The 21,527-nt window shown below is 36.8% G+C and overlaps 1 protein-coding gene across 11 annotated transcripts in view; it reads left to right on the top strand.

Annotated features, from left to right (window-relative positions):
* The window catches only part of gria1a (glutamate receptor, ionotropic, AMPA 1a), a 381,070-nt gene that overhangs the window by 223,112 nt on the left and 136,431 nt on the right, over positions 1-21,527 (top strand). For 8 of the 11 annotated variants that reach the window (XR_012389626.1, XR_012389624.1, XR_012389627.1 and 5 more), the window contains exons 1-2: positions 9,369-9,631; positions 9,769-9,903. The exons of 2 other annotated variants lie outside the window; for them this stretch is intronic. Coding sequence is in view for 5 of the 9 variants with exons in the window: in XM_073921697.1 (XP_073777798.1) it covers positions 9,550-9,631; positions 9,769-9,903 (217 nt within the window). In the remaining 4 variants the exon portion in view is untranslated. 11 annotated transcript variants of the gene reach the window in all.

The following is a 21,527-nucleotide window of genomic DNA, read 5'->3' as shown; positions in this document are numbered from 1 at the left end:
ATCCAAGAGTTCCCACTTAGATATGCTTAGCATTTATAGCAGGTTTGGTATGCTGTCCTGGGAGAGAACCCTCAGCTAGGTTTCGAGAGCTCTCCCTTAGAAATGGGAGGAAAAAGAGGAGACAGGGTGGAAGGGGGGATTCTTCCAAAACGAAGATAGAGCAGTAGGGAAAAAAAGCTTCATTTATTGTAAGCTTGGATCACTCTGATTGGATTATTACTGATTACAAAGGAGAAGCCAGTCGTGCTCAATCATATCACGTGCTCCTGTCGAAATTAGTTTGTAAAACTTCATTTTGTTTTCAGGTATACATGTTGGTGGTCCATTTAAATGTACAGATTTCAAGCTTTATGTTGACATATTTCTTATGTCTGTGAAGCAAGTATTTACTGAGATTCCAGTGTGTTTTTCACCACAAAAACTGTTGTGAAAGCACACAAGGACCTTCTCTCCCAGAGAAACATTAGTCTATACCGATCGATGATTGGCTCCTGTACTAGTAGGCAAGGATTTATTCGCCATATAGACCGTTACACTTTTCTCCATTCAAAACTATACGAGTGACATATCTTGTGTATTCTATAGTCTTTAGCTATACTAGTGAAACAATTGTGGGATTAGGAACGTCATTGAAAATATGTACCTTGAATAACCTGTAAATAATTATCCAATTAATGCTTAATTTTAATGCTGTAAATGGTTAATTAAAGAATAAGGGGCCATCTAAAAAGTCCATACATTGGATATAAATTAACTTTAAATTGGTAAATCTATTCATAAGAAATACCATGACAACACTTGCAATACTACAGTATGCTGCCATTATTTTTACATCTGCTAGAAGGTGAGTGTTTGTGTTTCATAACCTGTGGACTAGATCTATTTGGATTGCTTTTTAAATACAGATCAAAGAGATGTAGTTCAGAAGTATTTGCCTCTTGTCCACCCTTTGAATATCCTCTGTCTGTTTTTTTTTTTATTTACCCTCATCAGTGAGTGTTTCCTCCTCTTCACCTTGTCTTTATTTTCTTCTCCTCTCCTACATGAGTGTACTGAATGAATGGACATGGCTGGCAAAGTTCATAAGTATTCACAATATTTCTATTTTCCCTGAGGGAATTCATCATGAGGCGAGTGATTATAATTTGTTCCCCGAAATTTGTCATGTGTGCGTTGCGGGGGTGTTCGATGTTCTGGAACCTGGCGAGCTATCGACTCCATCAATCAGTATTACTGTGGTAACATTCTGAAAGCCCTACATCCAGCGGCAGGCAGCGGGATGGAAAGACAATTATACAGGAAGCATGGAATGAGCGAGAGAGACAGATGAGCGACTTAGCCCTTTAAAAAAAATGCCAAGCACACATTTCTTTGACTCACTTGTTTTCTACCTCTCTATCAAATTGGCCAGTCGAAGTTTTTCCATCGTAATTTGTCCCTGTAGACCCACTGAGGTTCAGAATATTCAAAGATGATGAAAATATGTTGTGTGCCACCTGCACACAAAGGGATCCGGAGACAATTAAACCAAAATAATCTCAGTCTGATAAGGCAATTCTCTCCAGTCAAACAAATATGATAATTAATTCAGTCATAACACAATTACCATAACAATTTATTCAACCTTGCTGTATGAAAATGAAACATGGTTTTATTATTATAAAAGTTTGGTAACCACATATTTTTTGAAACATTGGATAGTGAGGGTGAGTTGGATTTGTGGTTACTATGGTTTTGGAAGGGTATTTCAGCATGTTCTGTGGAATCAACAGATGTATAAATGTATGAGAGAGAAAAAGACACCACAATTGATCACAAAGTCTAATTAAGTTGCCCATCAATACTCACAATTAAAACTGAGTTGATGATAAACAAGCTTCTCTGCTTCATATTGATCTTTACCATAGAGATGCTGGCCCAACAAGTCTTAAAGAGCTCTTTATTTAACAATAAACAGAAATTATGTGAAATTGTTTTCTGCAAGTACACTTCGAGTAGTAGCCTTTTGAGGGAGATAGTTCTTTTGACGGCCATGTTCATAATATCTCCAGACAGCAATTTTGAAAGTGCAAATTCATCTCCTATCTGCGTGAATGGGGGAAATAAATAAAATTGGGCGTTGAAAAAAGGTTTAATGAGGGAAAGAACTGCAATCTAATTAAGGATCGCAAATGACAAACAGAGATGTGTAAAACTATGTTGTGTGTGTGTGTGTGTAATATTTTAAGTTTTTTTTTTAAATAATAGGCACATATATATACTATAAAAATATTACAATATTTAAGTATATTGAGAGCATAATTCTCAATTTGTTCAAATTTCAAAACACCATGATTAATTTAGGTTTCTGCATAAATTCCACCATTAAATGTGATTGTTTAAAAAAAAAACTTAGCTCAAAACAGTTTAAAGGTTTATCAGTCATTCTTTAAAGCTCTTTTAATGAGGAAAAATACTGGACCTCATTGCAATAAAAGAAAATCAAACACAAATAATATATATTGGAAAATGTTGTAAGTGTTCTTAAAGCCTCAGCTTATTGATGGTAAATTATGAAACATGATAAAAAAAACATATAAACTACATTTTTGTAGATGTAATTTCATGTCTAATATACACTACCTGACAAAAGTCTTATCGCCTATCCAAGTTTTAGAAATGCCAAATAATAATTTGACTTGTGGCTTATATTAAAGGCAAAGGTCTCTAAATTATGCTTATTTTACCTAAATAATATATGATCATGCCTTGATTTTGAATTATTTAATTAGTACAGTAAGGTCTGACTTTGCTGAGACAAAAGTCTTGTCACTTAACAGAAATCATTTTCAGTATAGAATATAAAGTCATGGTGCAGTGAAAAAATAATTAATATTGTGTATGACTCCCATGAGTGACTGCATCCATACATCTCTGCTATGACTCAAATAACTTATTAATAAAGTCATCTGGAATGGCAAAGAACGCGTTCTTGCAGGACTCCTAGAGTTCATCAAGATTTTTTGGATTCCTCTTCAATGCCTCCTCCTTCATCTTACCCCGGAAATGCTCAATAATGTTCATCTCTGGTGACTCGGCTGACCAATCCTGGAGCATTTTGATCTTCTTTGCTTTCAGGAACTTAGATGTGGAGGCTAAAGTATAAGAAAGAGCACTACCCTGCTCAAGAAGTTGCCCTCTCCTGTGGTCTGTAATGTAATGGGCAGCACAAATGTCTTGATACCGCAGCCTGTTGATGTTGCCATCCACTCTGCAGATCTCTAACACACCCCCATACTGAATGTAACCCCAAACCATGATGTTTCTTTCACCAAATTTGACTGATTTTGGTGAGAATCTTGGGTCCATGCGGGTTCCAACAGGTCTTCTGCATTATTTGTGATGATTGGGATGCAGTTCATCAGATGTTTTATCAGACAAATCAACCTCCTGCCACTTTTCCAAACGATCAACTAGAAGTCAAGTTAATATTTGTTGCTCTTACAACTGAAATCGAAGACAAGACTTTTATCAGGTAGTGTAGATGTTTTTATCTGCCAGCGGGGCCCGTAAACAGTGAAACTTTAAACTGAATAAGTTGACCATTTTCTTCAGTTTTAACTCTGCTTGCTTACATTTAAATTTCACCGCATGTTTGCTACCTCATTTCAAACTCAGAAGCTCTTTTGAAGTTTGAAATGTACTGTCAACTTCAGTTCTGAGAGGTGCACAAATGGCATATGCAGTCTCGAACCACATCCCATTTAAGCGAGCTGTAAATAAATTCCTTTTTTGTGGCCTGCTGGGAGGTATTATGTGATTAGCGCAATGGACATGATGCTTATTCTAAGCTTATGCAAATATGTGCATCTTCCAGTGAAACTATGTGAAATATGTAAATGAAAGATAATTCTAAGAATCATCACCATGCCTAACACACATGGAAGAAACACATGCTGGCATTAACCATTTGAGCTCTTTGACAGCAAACGCCATCCCGCAAAAAAAAAAAAACATTAATTATGTAGGCCCCAGAGAAGAGCTGTGCACAGAGAACGGCTGTGTGTACAATAATCAAAACATCTTACATAATGTGTGCAACTCATTTCCCATGCCTCTAACTACTTGCTCTTATTGCCTTGATGTCTAATAGAGGTCTTTTGGGTTGAATATGATACAGGCTTAATGAGAAAGGCCTCCTCACCTTCTCACTTTCCAATGAGTAATTGAGCTTCATGGTAAGGAGCTGGTGTGGCTGATTGCGGCACATATGCTTCATCTCCTCTCATTTGTATGTGTGCCTTCCTCTTGAACTGGGTTCATAATAAATGACACCCTCTCTTTCACACTTTGCAAGTTCTCAGGCGTTCCCTTTCATTTTCTGCATTCTTGAAGATTTCCTGCATCTCAAGAGGTGTCACAGCAGGCACAAAAAACAGTATCTATCTTGTTTTATCACTGTACGTGTTAAACTGAAGACAGGAGAAAACACTCTTCACCCTGCACCCGTTTAATCGCTTAAATTCTATTGTCAGTGAAAATATGCTAATTGAGCCCTCTGTTTGCGTGAGACAATATTAAGCAGGAAAGCAATTTTTCCTTTATCCAGAGGAGAGAAATTGCTCGGGTCTGATAAATGAGCTTATCCTTAATCCTAATTATGTCAAAAGCAGGATTTAGAACCTTTTTCATAAACAAGCAGGGAACTTCACAAAAGGCTTGACAAAGTAATGTTGTTGGCATTTAAGCCCACCTTGCATTTAAAACCTGATGCTAAATGCTGTAGAAACTACGATTAGTTGAGTTATAACTAAGGCCAGACAGACTCTGGCGATATTACCCCCTTTTACAAAGTGATACCAGTAAATATTATGAAAATTACTAGAATGACTTTACTGGTAAATTAAAAAAGGGCTGTTCACACAGGCAAGGTCGTTCCGGAATTTTTCTGGAAATGACTGTTTACCCATCCATCCAAATTACAGGTAAATTCTGACATAATTAACCAGATATGACCTCTACGACTTTGCTTGTATTTGTATATATAATAGGGTTCAGGCTTTTGTTGATGGTTTCACTTTTATTTAAAGCTTTAGCATTTATTTGCTGTTTTGTCCGAGACATCCACGAGCAGTTTACACATTTGACTACACTAGAAATTCTGTGGATGGATAAGTATTGTTAACAACAACGATGAAAACATATGGAGTAACACTTTCACGTGTCGAGAATATGTGTGTGTGCTGGTGCTCATCACTTCTTCATGTGCACATGTGTCAAGCAACTAAAGCAGAGCTTGAAGGTAAACAAACAGCAGTTTATCATAAGCATTTTATTGATCATTCTTTAAACAGCTGGCACTAAAAGGAACATAGAAACGTTATCTTACAAACATCTAGCAGCTGAATGTGTCTGGAAAAATATTCAAAGGCATTTTTTTTTTATGAACAGTGCGGATTTGAATGTGTCTGAATGTCATGTTTGTTTGGAGTAGACGTCTCACGTCAGCGCATTCGAAACGTGTGCACTCTTTCCGGCAATTTTTCTTCAGCGTTCACACAGAGCAGTGTAGGCACACCCCTGCCATAAAATGCACCCCCTCTGAAATGTGCATCTGTTAATTGATAATTGATAATAATAATAATAATAATAATAATAATAATAATAATAATAATAATAATAATAAAGTTAAATAATAATAATGATAAAAGAATTATGCCACTAAAGAGAGTGACTGAGGAGAGTTTTGTGAATAGATTTCTTCCCTTACAGAATGTAAATAACTGAATTGACTTTAAATACAATACATATGAGATTAAGTAAATTGTTTGGTGTGTTCCATGTAGCCTAAATGTCTGTTTAAAACCCACTAAAAAGCCCAATTATAGGCTACACTACAGTCAATATTATAATTTTACACTTTTTGCAAACCTAGTGTGTTTTAAAATGCATTTTACTTATTGTCCTTGCTTCATCCATCAAAATAATAATCATTTTATGTTTTAATCAATTGTGACCTTTGATTTTTTTTATTATTATTAAATGTAGACTGAGAATACTATGAAAGTCTATGAGGGGGTGCATTTTGTGGCAGTGGTGTTAACGGTAATGTTGCAACTTCTCTTTCTGGAAAATCTACGGAACAAATTTACCTGTATTTTCAAAAAGGGCCTGTTCACACATGATACTATTCTGGAAAATTACTGACAATTTTCCGGAAAGGTCTGTATGTGTGAAAGGGGCTATTGTTTGCTATTTCTGCACAGAATTTTGTGAAGAATCTTCAGGTTTATGCTGAATCGTAACTAAAATATTTGCTTTTTATCTTTTATTTATTGTTTAATGTTCAATTAGATCCACTTATTGGGTAAACTGAGCAAGTCTTTCCTATAATATATCTACTAAAAGACAAACTGTATTGAAACAAAATCATTTGAACATTTTCACATTTTTCAGTGATATTACTAAAAAATTAATTTAAAATCAATATAATTTTAAACACATTTACGCAAATAAATAAATACACTCAATGAAGGGTTAAAAATCTGCTGATTTCTGCGTGCACAGATTTCATGTGGGTCTAGTTACAAGTAAATACATTACTTCAGGTTTAAGGATGCGATATGGACTACATAAAATCATGAGGTTCACGTTTCAGAATTGTTGTAGCGATGCTGTGACACTGACTGGCATGTTGTTTCCTGCAGTGTTTGCCAGCAGGTAATCTCAATGGCACTAAAAGTGCAGTGGATTATAAATAACCCACTGTTGTTTTGAATCAACCCGAGAGCTCTAATCTTGTCATTGCTCTCTCTCTAGCTCAAAGAGGCTGTGAAGCCGGCTGTGTTGCTGTAAGTGGTAGAGATCGCCCAGCAACATCATAAAGGATGGTTTCAGGGCCTGATTCACTGGTTGTGCTGTCTGTCAATGTATCATACTTTTATGTTGGAGTTTAAATATGTGCAATCCAATTAAAAGATGATCATGATAAAATGATAAAAGATCTAAATTGCATCCCTGGCAAAATGAGATTAAGGTTCAAATATTGTTGCTCTTATTTAATCTAAAATGCCTTAAAATATGAACATGTCTTACATCTTTGCTTTAAACTACACTTTTAAAACGTTTAATATGCCAATTTGACCAATAAAACATGAGTCTAGAATTAGCGCAAAATATCTTGTGACTGTTTGTCTTTTATGGTCATAAACAGTCAGCAATTTTGAATTGCTAAAATTATTATTGTTATTACAGTAATGTAGTTTGCAGGTAAATTTGATGCACAATTTCAAGATTATGAAAGTTACACATATCTCAAATAATAAGAATGAATTATGTTCTTAACATCTTGGAGGCATTTACAAATTTAAATTTAACAAATTTATCCAAAAGAATGTACACTGATTGAAGGGATCAATTTTATCAGTGTAAGAAGGGTCATTTTTCTTTGAATAAAATTCATAATCTTTACATTGCTAGCACCATGATTACATAAAAAAACAAGTAATAGTAATAATAGTTATATCATTTGTATTATTACAATATGTATTTATTGGTCTGATTTGATTGATTGATTGATTGATTGATTGATTGATTGATTGATTGATTGATTGATTGATTGATTGATTGATTGATTTTAATGGTGCTTAATCACATTATATATGATGTTACATAAATGAATCGAAATATGTTTATGAAAGGTAAAGTTAAATTGTGATGATACCAAAATTGCATTATCGAACAGTTATGTCCATGAAAAAGCGCTACAATAAAAGGTCACAATAAGTGCAGTTAAAAAGCATTGATAAGCCAAGATTAGGAAGGCCGCAATAGACTTAGCTATATAGAAGAAACCAATGAACCATAAAAACTGGTAAGCCGAGATGTCATGTAGTGCGAAGTGCCATAAAATCCAACTTGACCACCACCAGTAGCTGCAAAGACAACACAGGACGATATTACTTGAAATTAAAGGAAACGATTAAAACTTAAAATGTATGTAGTGGACTCACATGTTAGGCTGACTATGTACATGTAACAGCTTGGTTAATTGAAACAGCATATTTTCTCAAGGAGTGAACCTGTACTGGTCTCACGGTTCGGTTATGATTATGCCATTCATTTGGTTCAATTTGATATAACGTTAGAAGTGCTAAAAGCTTTTAATGTTAACCTTATGCAAGGACATGTAAACGTACGATGAGTAATGAAAGCGAAATGGCGAAATCAATCAATAGCGAAAATGAAGTGATTTGACGAAGCTGTTCAACTTTAAGCTGTTAGGTGAACACGGACAGAGAAATGAACAAACCTGTGAGACATAAACAATGTCGGAAGTCCAAACTTCCGCACCGTGACCGAAACTTCCGCAACTTTACCTGAGTACTGCGAAACCGATTGCTTAGATGGGCTTATATGGCTTGCTTGGTTTTTATAGGCTGACAAGATAATTATAATGAATGACGTGGCATCTTAGTCTTCCTGGTAGAACTATAGCTAAAGCTTTCATTTCTGAGCAGGTTTAGAAGAATGAGTAAATGATAGCAGAATTTCATTTTGGGTAAACTAAGGCATGCCGATCAGGAGGATTTTGGGTTAAACTTTATTTTAGGACATGATTATGCAGATAATGTTGATAAAGGTAAATACATCCACGTGTGTTTAGACAATATGGTGAACTGAAAGCCTGCATGAATCCTTTATTTCCATATGAGGGAACTGGGCAGCAACCGTCTTTGGTTGTATGCGCAGCAGATGGTCTCCCTGTCGACGCCGGCCAGTAAAGTTTATGTACCATATTCTAAAACAGCGGTTCTCAAACAAGAGGCACTGGCAAACTTCCAAAAAAGACTTTGAGTTTTTTATTAAAATATTCTACCTAAATTAATTTGGTAAAACTGTTATAAATATGTCCAACTGTTTAATTAGCATCCGATTAAGTCTCAGTTTGTCCCCTCATCAATTGTTTTCTGTGAAGATCATACAGTCCTTGAAACTGCTGGAAACAGGAAATTAATCACAGTTAAAATATGTAATGACTTCTAATTTCATTTTTTTAAACATGAAAACAAATGTATTACCATACAAAGGAAAAAAAGCAGAGTTAATAACCGAATTCCACGAATAATGTTATTGACAAGCACGGAGTCGCATAATGTATGCCATCGTGTGTGTTTACTCGTCATTCGCCATCAGTTCTTAATTAGAGCGCGTACAATTTAATCACTAATTGTAAAGTAGATAAGAAAGTCCGCACACCGTGTTGCGCTGGAGTGGAGTGCAGGTTTTGGAGACCCTCTCTCTCCCTCTATCTCTCTCTCACCCCCGCGCGCGCTCGCGGCGTTCAGAGGAAATGCTGCTCGTGCTAAAGGAATGACTGAGCGCAACACACAAGGACGCGGCGCGAGCGCGAGAGAAGACAGCACGCGCAAAGAGGTGCACCTGTAATCCACGCTGCTCACTCGCCGATGTGTGGATAGTGTGAGAGCATCCAGAAGAGATATTCAACACCACGCGCATACCCATGCTTGGGATTTGGCTTTCTTTATCTTCGCTAATGCAAAAGGAAATATGCAGCGAAGCCTCACACTGCTCTGCACCAGTTTTCTGGGATTGTGCTTCGGTTCCAGTTTCCCAAGTAATATCAACATAGGTGAGTGAATGACAAAAGTGAGGGATAGAGTGGAGAATGGCGAGATACCTCGTATGTATAGTGTTATTTAATGTACTTGTACAAGAAAGCTGCTTGAGTAGTTTTAACGTTATTCTGTGATTTTCCTTTCTCCCCAGGAGGGTTATTCCCAACCGAATCACACGAATATGAAGTGTTTCGTTTTGCGCTCTCGCATCACCAGGATATCCCTAAACTGGTACCTCAAGTGGATATGGTCAAATTGGGCAATAGCTTCTCCATGACTTATGCGTGTGAGTACAACCCGTTTTTACAGTGTGGAGAAAATGTGTGAAGCGAATATCAAGCCATGGTAGCTGCTCTTCGTATCTGTTGCTTTGATGGCAGAATGATAAAATGAAAGAAGCCTGGATTGTGAAAGTTTTTGTCTCGCTGTTGCGCATACTCACGGAGATCAAGTCGATTGTATTTGTGCTGAATACTATATTTATCTTGCATCAATTGTGGTTCTTTTTAACGCAATAGTAATAAATGCGCTTCAAATGAAAAAAAGTGCATAGGTTCAGATGCAAATATGTGCTTTACCCGAAATGCGCGCTGGGATTGGGATCATGCCGTTGGGAAATAATCTAATTACCAAGTTAAACACATTTTTAACGTCCGCTTTTCCTTCACCATTTCGTTTCAGTCCTGTGCTTGCAATGAATCTCTATTATGCGTCATGATGGACGCGCACGCTTCGTCGCCGATACATCATTAAATCGTTTCATAATGCTTAAAAAATTGATCGAGATTAATTAATATTGATATTTTCGGTCCGTTATTATGGGTCACAGGTCATATTATGATTTAGTAGTCAATAAGATATTTGTATTTCTAATCTCAAAGCGCACAACATGCAGCAGCTTCCTTTAAACAGAATAGAGGATCAGAGCACTAGAAAACAAGGGTTAATAGCCAATGAACTGATTAATCAATGCATTTCAAGCTCTTTAGACTCATGTTGATCTCTAACAGCAGCAATAAATAATGAGGTTATGGAGAATGGATTGAAAGTGTTAGTCTCACTCACTCTCTCACTCTCTCTCTTTCTCTTTCTCTCTCTCTCTCTTTCTATCTCAATGATTCCCAAAAGAAGTACAATTTTGAACTTACAGAAGTTATTATTTTATTTTATAACGAAAGCACTGTTAGTTATGTCTATATATAGCAAATTTTCATTTGTGCACCTGGAAAAACAACATAAACCGTGTTTATAGAGGTAGACTTAAATCATTGATCATTTGAAAGCAAATCTTAAGTTTCATAATATTACTGAGTATAATTAGTGTCTGAAATAAAAAGCACATACCTTGTTTAGTGCTACTGAGGTGATTCTTTGCTCTGTACTAAAGACCAAAAAACGCTTTGGAAGCACTCTATTTGACTCTTTCTCAGATTGTATTTCGCTCTAAATCATCAAAGGATAAAATCAAGTTTAGATAATGGAGTTTTTGAGAATATGATGCAAACTAGACACTTGAATATGAAAATCAGAGAGCAGATGTCTTTCAGCTCTGTGGCATGTTTTAAATATTCTTTGTTCTGTTATACTACAGAGAGCACATCAAAGACATGAACATTAAATCTACGCATTCGTCTCCCCCAGGCTACCAATATTTCATTTCTTGATGTGAATTTGAGCTACACGTAGGTCCTCCCACCTCATCCTCCTTTCATGCGATCAGACCAATGATCCATCAGCAACTCATGCTTTTTTCCCCCCTCTGTTTTGAGCAAAAGCAGTCAGATGGAATGAAAACAATTGTGTAATGGCCTTATTAACAGATATTAAGATGCCGATTGTGAGGGTCCCCGAACAATATAATTAAGCTCCATCCGCTGATTCTCTCAAAGCTGAATGGGAGTGGGAAGACAAATCCATCCCTCGGGAATTTCATGGCGTTCGCTCAGGTGTAAAACTCAACACGCTCATTAGTCTATGATATTCCAGTACTTCTTCCTCACCATCTTTTCCTTTTTTCCCCCCTGAAGATAAGACATTTGTTATTCAGTGACCCGTTCTAAAGCTCAGTCATATTTAAATGTGGCAGCAGTTTAATCGAAAGCCTTCTACAGTAGTATCACTCTGCAGCCCCTTTCCTGATCTGTTTGATGGTGAATAGTGAAGGCCCTGACTCTGTGTAATGCTGAATGGTCTCTTGTGCCAGAAACTGAATGTGTGTCCGGAGGCGCCTGAGGAAAGTTGCCCACAGCTGCTCCCCCTCTGTGTGGGCTCAATCTTTAGAGCAAACCATCCCCGTCAGCACCTGCCGGGCTGGACCAGAGGGGGTTGAGTACACAGAAAAAAGGGCAGGATTGTTCTGGGCCAAAGGTTGATTAAATAAGAAGTGGCTTGACACCTATAAAAGCTACTTTTATTGATAATATATAAGCAAAACAAGAGGATAACGAGACCTTATTGGTATTTTAATGGCTAATGTTACAATAAATGTACATTTTACAATAAGTTTAGGATATCAACTCTTGATATCTTAAAGGGATTTAAGGGATTTACAGTTAAGGGATTTTAACTGTAACAGTTCTGGCTTGTCCATGACACAATCCCATTCATATTTAATAGAGAGTTGATTAATGGGTGATTAATATCGGTGCAAGTGGATGTAGGCACATCGAGCAATGCAAGTCATGTCACAAAAGCTGAGAAAGTTTAACTTTATGCAACTTTTGTGTGAGTTGGAGTGCAAAATGTGTCAAATGGACATGACATGAGAAGTTACAGAGGGATTTTGCTGTTCCATATAATATAGTTTTAACCCCAAACATTGATTTACAGTTATATGAATGTATGAAAAAAACCTATCTGCAGTCACAGTGTTTGATACATTACATGCATTTAAAGATCTTTTTGTTGTCAAAAAGTAGGTTAGCATGTCTGCAGTTCACTCTTAAATATGCTTCAAAATCAAACAAAAAGTGCTCAGAGGTAACTTATGGCCCATTTCCACTGAATAGTATAGTACCTCTTCTAGTACGGGTCATCTTTATCAGATTTGTGTTTCCACTGGCAAAAGGGTACCAATGGCGTGATGTATGGCAGAAAGTTTCAGTCGACGTCATTCTCGCTCAAGGAAATGTCAAAGTAAAGCTGTACAGGTCGTTTAGAAATCATATGAGAAGCACTTCTCACAAAACAGATGCTTTATACACACTTGTGTATTAATGTTCATTACTACCCTTTCTATGAACAAGCTTTGACTATAACTGCAGATCAATGATAGTGCGAAATAGCCTACTGTAACGTCTAAAATTATATAAAATAAATAAATAAATGCAACATATATGAACACGTAACGACCCTTAAAGTCTCCGATATGCTACCGATTATAGAAAAACTACCCAGTGCATACATTTAGTCCTTATTTGGGTTCAAAAACAACACAAAACACAGTCAGTGCAAACCCTTTATCTATATCTTAAATCTTCTCCAGCACTTGTGAGTTCTTGTTCAAAAAGTAATCCCGTCATTCCGAGATCATAATAGTCCAAAAGGTGAGAATAGTTAAACATGGCAGTTTGTTCATGTTTTAGGTTACTGAAAGAATCATTTGCTCCTTTGTTTTTCCAGCTTCTCTATTGTTTTTTTGTGCTTAACTTTCGTGTTGGTCTGTTTTTGAAAGGATGGGATGTCAGAAGTGCTTCAATAATTATGTGCACGTTATTATCATCAGCTCAAGAAGTTAGTTATTTTAAATATAGACATGCGGCAAGCTCTCTGGAGAAACTAAAACTGCTCGCATTTTAAAACGGGCTCGTAAAACAACAACAGGACATGGCAGATTTTGTTCTTCTTGGCTTTGTCGCTGTTCATCAAGATGACGACAAGGTTTGTTTAAGCTCTGGTCAACCATAGCTTGTTATTATATGTATATATTAGAACAGTGCAACGTCTCGGCTATGTTTTTAAAAATGGCGGTTCCTTTTTTTTATTCTCCTGCTTGTCCATGAGCAAGTGATGTATCTCTGTAAACAAATAGCGTTCAGTTGCGTGTCTAACTCTAATTCTCCTTTGACAGTGGAAACGGTCATAAAAGCATACCGTACCTTGACCGTACATTACGGTTATTAAATAATATGTTGGTGCTCTTTAGGTAAGGGATTTATCTGAATAAACAGCAATAATCAATCCAAGGCACTCTGAAAATGTGGAAAATATTTTAAAAATCTCTATTGACATAGCTTTAAAACTGAACGCTTTTAAAGGAATTGCCAAGTCAATAAAGGATTTTTAAGATTTTTCCACATTTTTCGACTGCCCTGGAATGACTTTTGCTGTTTATGGTGAGATTTTTTTGAACAGTATGGTTAAAGAACAAAGGTTTTGTTCGTCTTAAGGAAACATGAGAGATTTCTGCTTCTTTATTAAAACTGAGTTCACTTCAAGGTTTTGATCCTAAAAAAATTCAGTAAAGCAATATAAAAGTAATCTACATGACTCCAGTGGGTTAAAATACATACTGTGCCTCAATATATAGCTTCATGAAATTGGAATTACTGTGGATTACTGTTTTTAAGCTTAGTTGATTTTTTTTTCTTGTAATATGTTATTTTTGTTTCAAAAATGCATAAAAGTCTAATAGTTTTGGAATAACACAAGGGCGAGTAAATGATGACAACATTTTTTTTACGTGCTAAATAATTGTCATTTCTACTCAGCATCAAATGCAACTTGAGGATTAAAATGATCTTTTGTGGTTTTACGTTAAGCATGTTGTGTGGGCATGTGTGAGGTTAATTATAATATGGAAATACAGCAGTTGTTGACTGTATTAACAAGACCATGTTTGATTTAATTGCTGCCGTCGTGTGTGTTTTTACCTGCTGGATGGTCCACGATAACTTTTATTACACTAAGCTGAAGTAAATTTAGATATCCTGTGTACTGTATAGAGTGAATATTAATTAAATCCCCCCCTGGTAAACAAGTAATTAAAACAGATGACTCATAAATTGATAAACAGGACAAGCAGACAGTATTCTTTTTCATTCCCTCTCCCGCTGCTCAAGAATAGACACTTTTTCGCTTTCAATTTCAGCACAATGTGTCAGTACAAAGGTGGAATGCAATTTATTCGATGACCCCCAGCCGTCTCGCTGACATTTGAAGTCCTCACAGTTAATGGTAGATTCCTTTATTTGATCCGTGAGCAGAATTAGAGCTGATCAATAGCCGGACCCCATGCAAAGACTCCACGATCAATAAGAGATGCTCACCGATTCCTGCATGCAAAGACTCGAGAGCCCACTTAAAGATCGGTGGGAGAGTGCGCTTTCAAAGACCTCCAAGAAAGAAAGCCTCCAGGCCGGTGGAATATTAGCATGCTTCTTGACAGAGAACTGAATGGAGCGTATTTACTGTTGCTATAATTTGATCTGCACTGAGAAAAGTCTCATAATGCTCTAAATGAAACATCTGTTGAAGAGCAGTATGTGGCGTGCATTTCCTTTTATTAGGTGTTTCACAATATGTACTTTACACCTTCGCATCTGATGTGATTGCTCTTGGGAGACGGCTGTAAACATGCATCAGAGTCTCTCAGAAAGCAGCAGCGGGTTCTGTCATAAGCCTGAAATGTCTTTCAGAGCCTCGCACTGAGAAGAAAATAATAACCCTCTGCAGCAAGTCTTTCCGCGTGTCATACATGCGCAGAGAAATGCGTACAGGCAGCACGGTAGTGAATTTCTAGGATTTTGTGTGTGTGTTGGAGGAATTGGCTCCGGGTTGTTGTGTTATTGTGTAACAGGAGAGGGAATGGGGGGGGAAGGGATCGCCCTCAGTCACAGCAGAGGAACAGGATCTCCAAATACACCACACCATGATTTGGATAGGATTCACTGTTTAATTAAATTACCAAAGAGGTCCAGAGAGGTTGAAAATCTAACAGTATGAGCATTATGCTGGGGTCTGCCACATTTAGAGCCTCTGCACACCTGTGACTGCACATCAGTCAAAGGCTGTATTACAGGTTGTGCTGTTGCTTGGCAACTGTAAACAACCAATAGTTAACTGCTAAATGACTCCCATTATTATTAAGGTGCAGAATCTTTAGTGGTTCACACATTTGTACTGTCATATGGCAATGGAAGAATGTAAAGGCACCTTGTCAGATTTTGTAGTAGCCTATATCTACTGCTGTCATTCCTAAAGGACATTTATACTTTTATTCATTAAGGAAGCAGTAAATTGAGGTGATATTAAAAGCAACCGAATATATTTTTATTAACAAAATATATTTTTACATTGATGCATAATAAATTATGAAAATATTACTGCGTAACACTGCTGTACACTTTTACAATTTGCGTAAAATAGGAAATTACTGTACTGAATTAAGTAGCAATCTAATTGAAATATATCTACTGTGTATGTATATGCAAGTATACACTTCCTGACAAAAAGCTTGTCGTCGATCCCAGTTGTAAGAGCAACAAATAATACCTTAACCTCTAGTTGATTGTTTGGAAAAGTGGCAGAAGGTAGATTTTCTGATGAATCATCTGTTGAACTGCATCCCAATCATCACAAATACTGCAGAAGACCTATTGGAACCTGCACGGACCTCAGATTCTCACAGAAATCAGTCAGATTTGAAGAAGAAAAAATCATGCTTTGGGGTTACATTTAGTATGGGGGCATGCAAAAGATCTGCAGAGTGGATGGCAACATCAACAGCCTGAGATATTAAGACATTTGTGCTGCCCATTCCATTACAAACCACAGGAGAGGAAAAATTATTTAGCAGGATAGTACTGCTTTTCACACTTTAGCCTCCACATCAACGTTTCTGAAAGCAAAGAAGGTCAAGGTGCTCCAGGATTGGCCAGCCCAGTCACCAGACATGAACATTATTGAGCATGTCTGAGGTCAGATGGAGGAGAAGGCATTAAAGATGAATCCAAAGAATCTTAATGAACTCTGGGAGTCCTGCAAGAACACTTTGCCGTTCCAGATGACTTTATAAAGTTATTTGAGTCGATGCAGAGATGTTTGGATGCTGTCGTCTAAGCTCATGGGAGTCATACACAATAATAATTCTTTTTCCACTGCACTATGACTTTATATTCTATACTGAAAAGTATTTATGTTAAGTAATAAGACTTTTGTCTAAGCAAAGTCAGATCTTACTGTTCTAATTAAAACATTAAAGATCAAGGCATAATCATATTTTATTTAGCTAAAATAAGAGTAAAATAGAGGCCGTGGCCATTTATATTAGCCATTTCTGATACCAAATATACTATATCCAAGTCAAGTTATTATTTGCTGTTCCTATAACTTGGACAGACAAGACTTGGATAGACTGTTCCTTTAACTTGGAGCGACAAGTCTTTTGTCAGGTAGTATATTAAACAAAATTTTTTGTTTGGGGTATAATTAATACTTTATTTAAAATTAAGCAGCATATTTAATTAGTTTGAATTTTTTTAAATAAATTGTATTCTTTTAAACTTTTAATTTGTCAATAAATGTATACACATCTACAAAAAAATGTTTGTTGGCACAATTACTTTCACTTTTTATAAGGATTTTAATGAATAATAATTACATTTATTTAATAAATAAGCAATAAATTATAGTATTTTTATTTTAGAAAAATGCTATCTTTAACTTTCAATTTATCTAAAAATATAGCAAAATATTACATGGCAAAATTATGTTGACCATTTTTTGTAATAATAAGGGATATTTTTAAGCGTTTTAGAATCAACTGTAAAAGATCAAGTTTTTTAAAATATTCTAATAATATTTCACAATATTACTGTTTTGATGTATTTTTAGATAAGACTTTCATTAGCAATAAAAATCATACCAACCTCAAACCCCTTAATGGTATTATTCATTCATTGATTTTCTTTTCGGCTTAGTCCCTTTATTAATCTGGGCTCGAAATGAACCGCCAACTTATCCAGCATATGTTTTATGCAGTGGATGCCCTTCAAGCTGCAACCCACCTCTGGGAAACATCCATACACACTTATTCACACTCATACACTACGGACAATTTAGCTTACCCAAGTGTGGGGGAAGCCGCGGATTAAACCCACGCGAACCCAGGGCGAACATGCTAACTCCACACAGAAGTGCCAACTGACCCAGCAGGGGTTCGAATCAGCGACCTTCTTGCTGTAAGGTGACAGCACTACCCACTGCACCACTGCGTCGCCTAATGGTAATATATTGTAATTTAATTGTTTATGTTAAGATGTGGAACTGGAATTCAAACTGTAAATTGTTGTCTTTGCCCTCTAAAATAACATGAAAAACAGCACCAGCCTTTCACAGTATCCCACGGAGCACAGTATCCCATCAGCTGGGATGAAATTCAGTGTGATTTCCGACTTTATATGCGCATTCACAACAATAACGGGGAGGTGATTGGGTCCGCTGTGTGCTGGATTTGTATACAGTGGCTTTGTTTCTCGGTTTTAGCTGTTGGTTTTTGTAAGAGCTGTAAGAAAGCATTTGGCGAGGGATGTACTTCTCCTCAATGAGGCAAAGAGAGGAGCTGTCATGTTCAGTCGGAGAGACGAACAGAGACTCCCTTGTCTCGCACAGTCCTTTACATTAATGAGAGACAAAGAGAGCATCACGTCTGCTCCCATCTGTCTTCTCTTGCTCAAAAACATGACAACTGTTACTGTGCTGCTGTTTCTCGTAGAAAACTAGAACAAAGAACGCAAAGGAGGTAAGTCTTTTGATTTTTATGCTGGAAATGACAAGCCCAACAATCAGTAAAAGTGACTGAAGTTGAAACTTACTATCTTGCCTTGACATGTTGTTATCTGGTGCAAGAGAGACACCGCTGTCCCCATACCATCATTTTAAATAGTGGAAGTAGTCCAATTACGCTTCATTAGAAGGATGTCCCATATAGCTAGAGCTTCCTGCCTTAATGAGGACACATGCGTCTGTCTTGGCTGACATCACCATAGAGAATTTGAGAGGGGTTTTTAATTCTAATCCCTGTAGGCCTTCGCGTTTGTGGAAACGTAATAATGGACTGTATTATCATGTTAAAGAAATGTTTTATGATCTGGCTCAGGCAGGGTTGGGAATCGAGACATACCACACAAAAAATAAGCATTCATTCATTCATTAAACAGAACTTTTTTGTTAATTATATTAAGCACATCAACAATACAAAAATAAATAAAAACATTTTTGGTTATGTCAAGTGGCAACCTCTCTGTCGTTGCTTATGAAGCTACTAGAGAAATGTTTGAAAAGGCAATTTATAAGTCTATTCCATAGACCAGGACCAATTCATTAGGACCTGAACACCACGTGATAATTACAGGCAGGTGTGTTTGATATGGGTTGCAACTGAAATCTGCAGGAAGGTGGCTCTCCAGGAACAGGGTTGGCCACCCCTGCCATAGACTTTCTATGTTAAAAAATGCACAACTTTACTACAGAAAAAAATGTTTACAGTCTGGTATAAATAATGGATATGATGTATAAAGATATACTACTCTTCATGAAAACTGTGATGGGGTGATTTTTTTTAATGACTTAATTTATATGAAGCCCTAAAATTCTGCATAATTGAGGATGTGGTCACTAGAGTTTGAGAATGAGATTGTGTATGACTCCCATGAGCATAGACGACTGCATCCATACATATCTACAATGACTCAAATAACTTAATAAAGTCATCTGAAATGGCAAAGAAAGCGCTTTTGCAGGACTCTCAGAGTTCATCAGGATTCTTTGGATTCATTTTCAATGTCTCCTCCTTCATCTTATCCCAGACATGCTCAATAATGTCTGGTGACTGGGCTGGCCAGTCCTGGAGCACCTTGGCCTTCTTTGTTTTCAGGAACGTTGATGTGGAGGCTGAATTATAAGCAGAAGCGCTATCCTGCTGAAGAATTTGCCCTCTCCTGTGGATTGTAATGCAATGGGCAGCACAAATGTCTTGATACCTCAGGCTGTTGATGTTGCCATCCACTTTGCAGATCTTTTACACACACCCATACTAAATGTAACCCCAAACCATGATTTTTCCTACACCAAACTTGACTGATTTCTATGAGAATCTGAAGTCCATGTGGATTCTAATAGTTCTTCTGCAGTATTTGTGAAGATTGGGATGCAGTTCAACAGATGATTGATCCGGAAAATCGACCTTCCGCCACTTTTCCAAACAATCAACAAGAAGTCAAGATATTATTTATTGCTCTTACAGCTTGGACTAACGACAAGACTTTTGTCGGGTAGTGTACAGTCAAGCCCAAAATTGTTCCAACTAGTCTATTATTACAATCAATTATTATAATTGACCTTTGCAGGGAGTTTGATTGACAGGCATTTTGAACAATCATATAATTTTTAATAATATGGTTCTCTTTTTTTTTCTTGGCTAAAAAGCCAAACCATACAGTGGTGTTAGTAGGTTAACAATGTTTGGTTTAAACTTGAAATATTGTAAAAAGGTGCTTCTGTGGGAAAATGCATGTCTACTTTTGACATATAAGTCAGTTTCAGAAAGATCGTGAAGGAGACTGAGATAGCACTGACATAAACATACTGTACACTGCATATACAGTACTGTATTTACCAGGGAGTTCCCAACTTTTCACCCCACAACCCCTAAAATAATAATGCCAGTGACTCGTGACCCCCAAATTCCTCAGAGGTAGTTATAAAAATACAAACGTTGAGCACACAATAGCCCTATATAAACATAAACATATTGACGAAACAACAAAAAAGTGTAACAACCATATCATTTTTATATTCATTTATTAATTTTTATAATTTAATATTAACCTCAACTAAAAAACAAAAGGGGGGCTAATAATTCTGACTTCAGCTGTATATTATCAATTGTATTAATATTTCACTGAATTTATTTTGCTAAAATATTAACCTTTAAAAGCATTATTAAAATCTTCCCCTCCTCACATATTTAAGCAATGTATAATAATAATAATTAATATCAACATCATTGTTTGTAACATGTCAGTCCAGATCTAGATTAACCTGCATCAAAACCCTTTGATAGTGTTTCGAGTACTTTTGTTCAGAGCTCCTGCTACTCAATTTACTTGAGCTGAATTGTGAGCTCACTGTCAGAGTTGAATTTGATGAGAGAGAATGTCTGGTTGCCAAGAAATAATACATATACAACACTTCTTTCTATTTTTAAAGCTTCCTCACAAGTACAGAAAGAATTGTTAATGGCATCAAAACCAGACTTCCAGTCCTTATGAAGACGTGTGAGTGTATGTGTTTTGTGTGTTGGGGGAGGAGGTGGGTAAGCCTGCTATCTCATAAGTGCTGTCTTTTAAGATGCCTTGTGAATAAAGTGGACGAGGGTCTGGCTTTCACAGTGATTAGCTTAATTAGGTATTAGGGCTCCATTGTTAATTTAGTCTGGTGAAACAATGCGTAAAACAATGTGTCTTCAGCTGACATCTGCCGCTTTTTTCTTTCAATTGTTGCTTAAGCACAATACACGCTCCTGATATCTGTCCGATGACGGCGCCTGTCCTTTCTGTAATGTAGAGGACACACACTGAGTCCAGCGCCACAGGCTCACAGCACTATTAGCACTCTTTGAATGTGTGAGTGTTTTGTTCATCCCCTGCACACCAAGAGCTGAGCGTCAAGTTTTCTGGTCAGTCTGCCCTTACACTCTTTTGGCCTACTTAGTGCTCTGATCCTTGACTTGAGTTTAATATCCATCCGTACGAGGAGAAGGGATCTCAGCTGGGAGCTTATTATAGAACTCACATGCTCTGAAGGTTTGTGTGTGCGTGTGTGCATGTGTGTGTGTGTGTGTGTGTGTGTGTATATATTCGAGTGTGTGTCTGTGTGGGTGTAAGACAGAGAGAGAGAGAGAGAGGTTGA

The sequence above is a fragment of the Danio rerio genome, chromosome 14 (genome assembly GCF_049306965.1).
Source record: "Danio rerio strain Tuebingen ecotype United States chromosome 14, GRCz12tu, whole genome shotgun sequence".
NCBI classification, from domain to species: Eukaryota; Metazoa; Chordata; class Actinopteri; order Cypriniformes; family Danionidae; genus Danio; species Danio rerio.
This window is presented reverse-complemented; position numbering and strand designations above follow the sequence as displayed.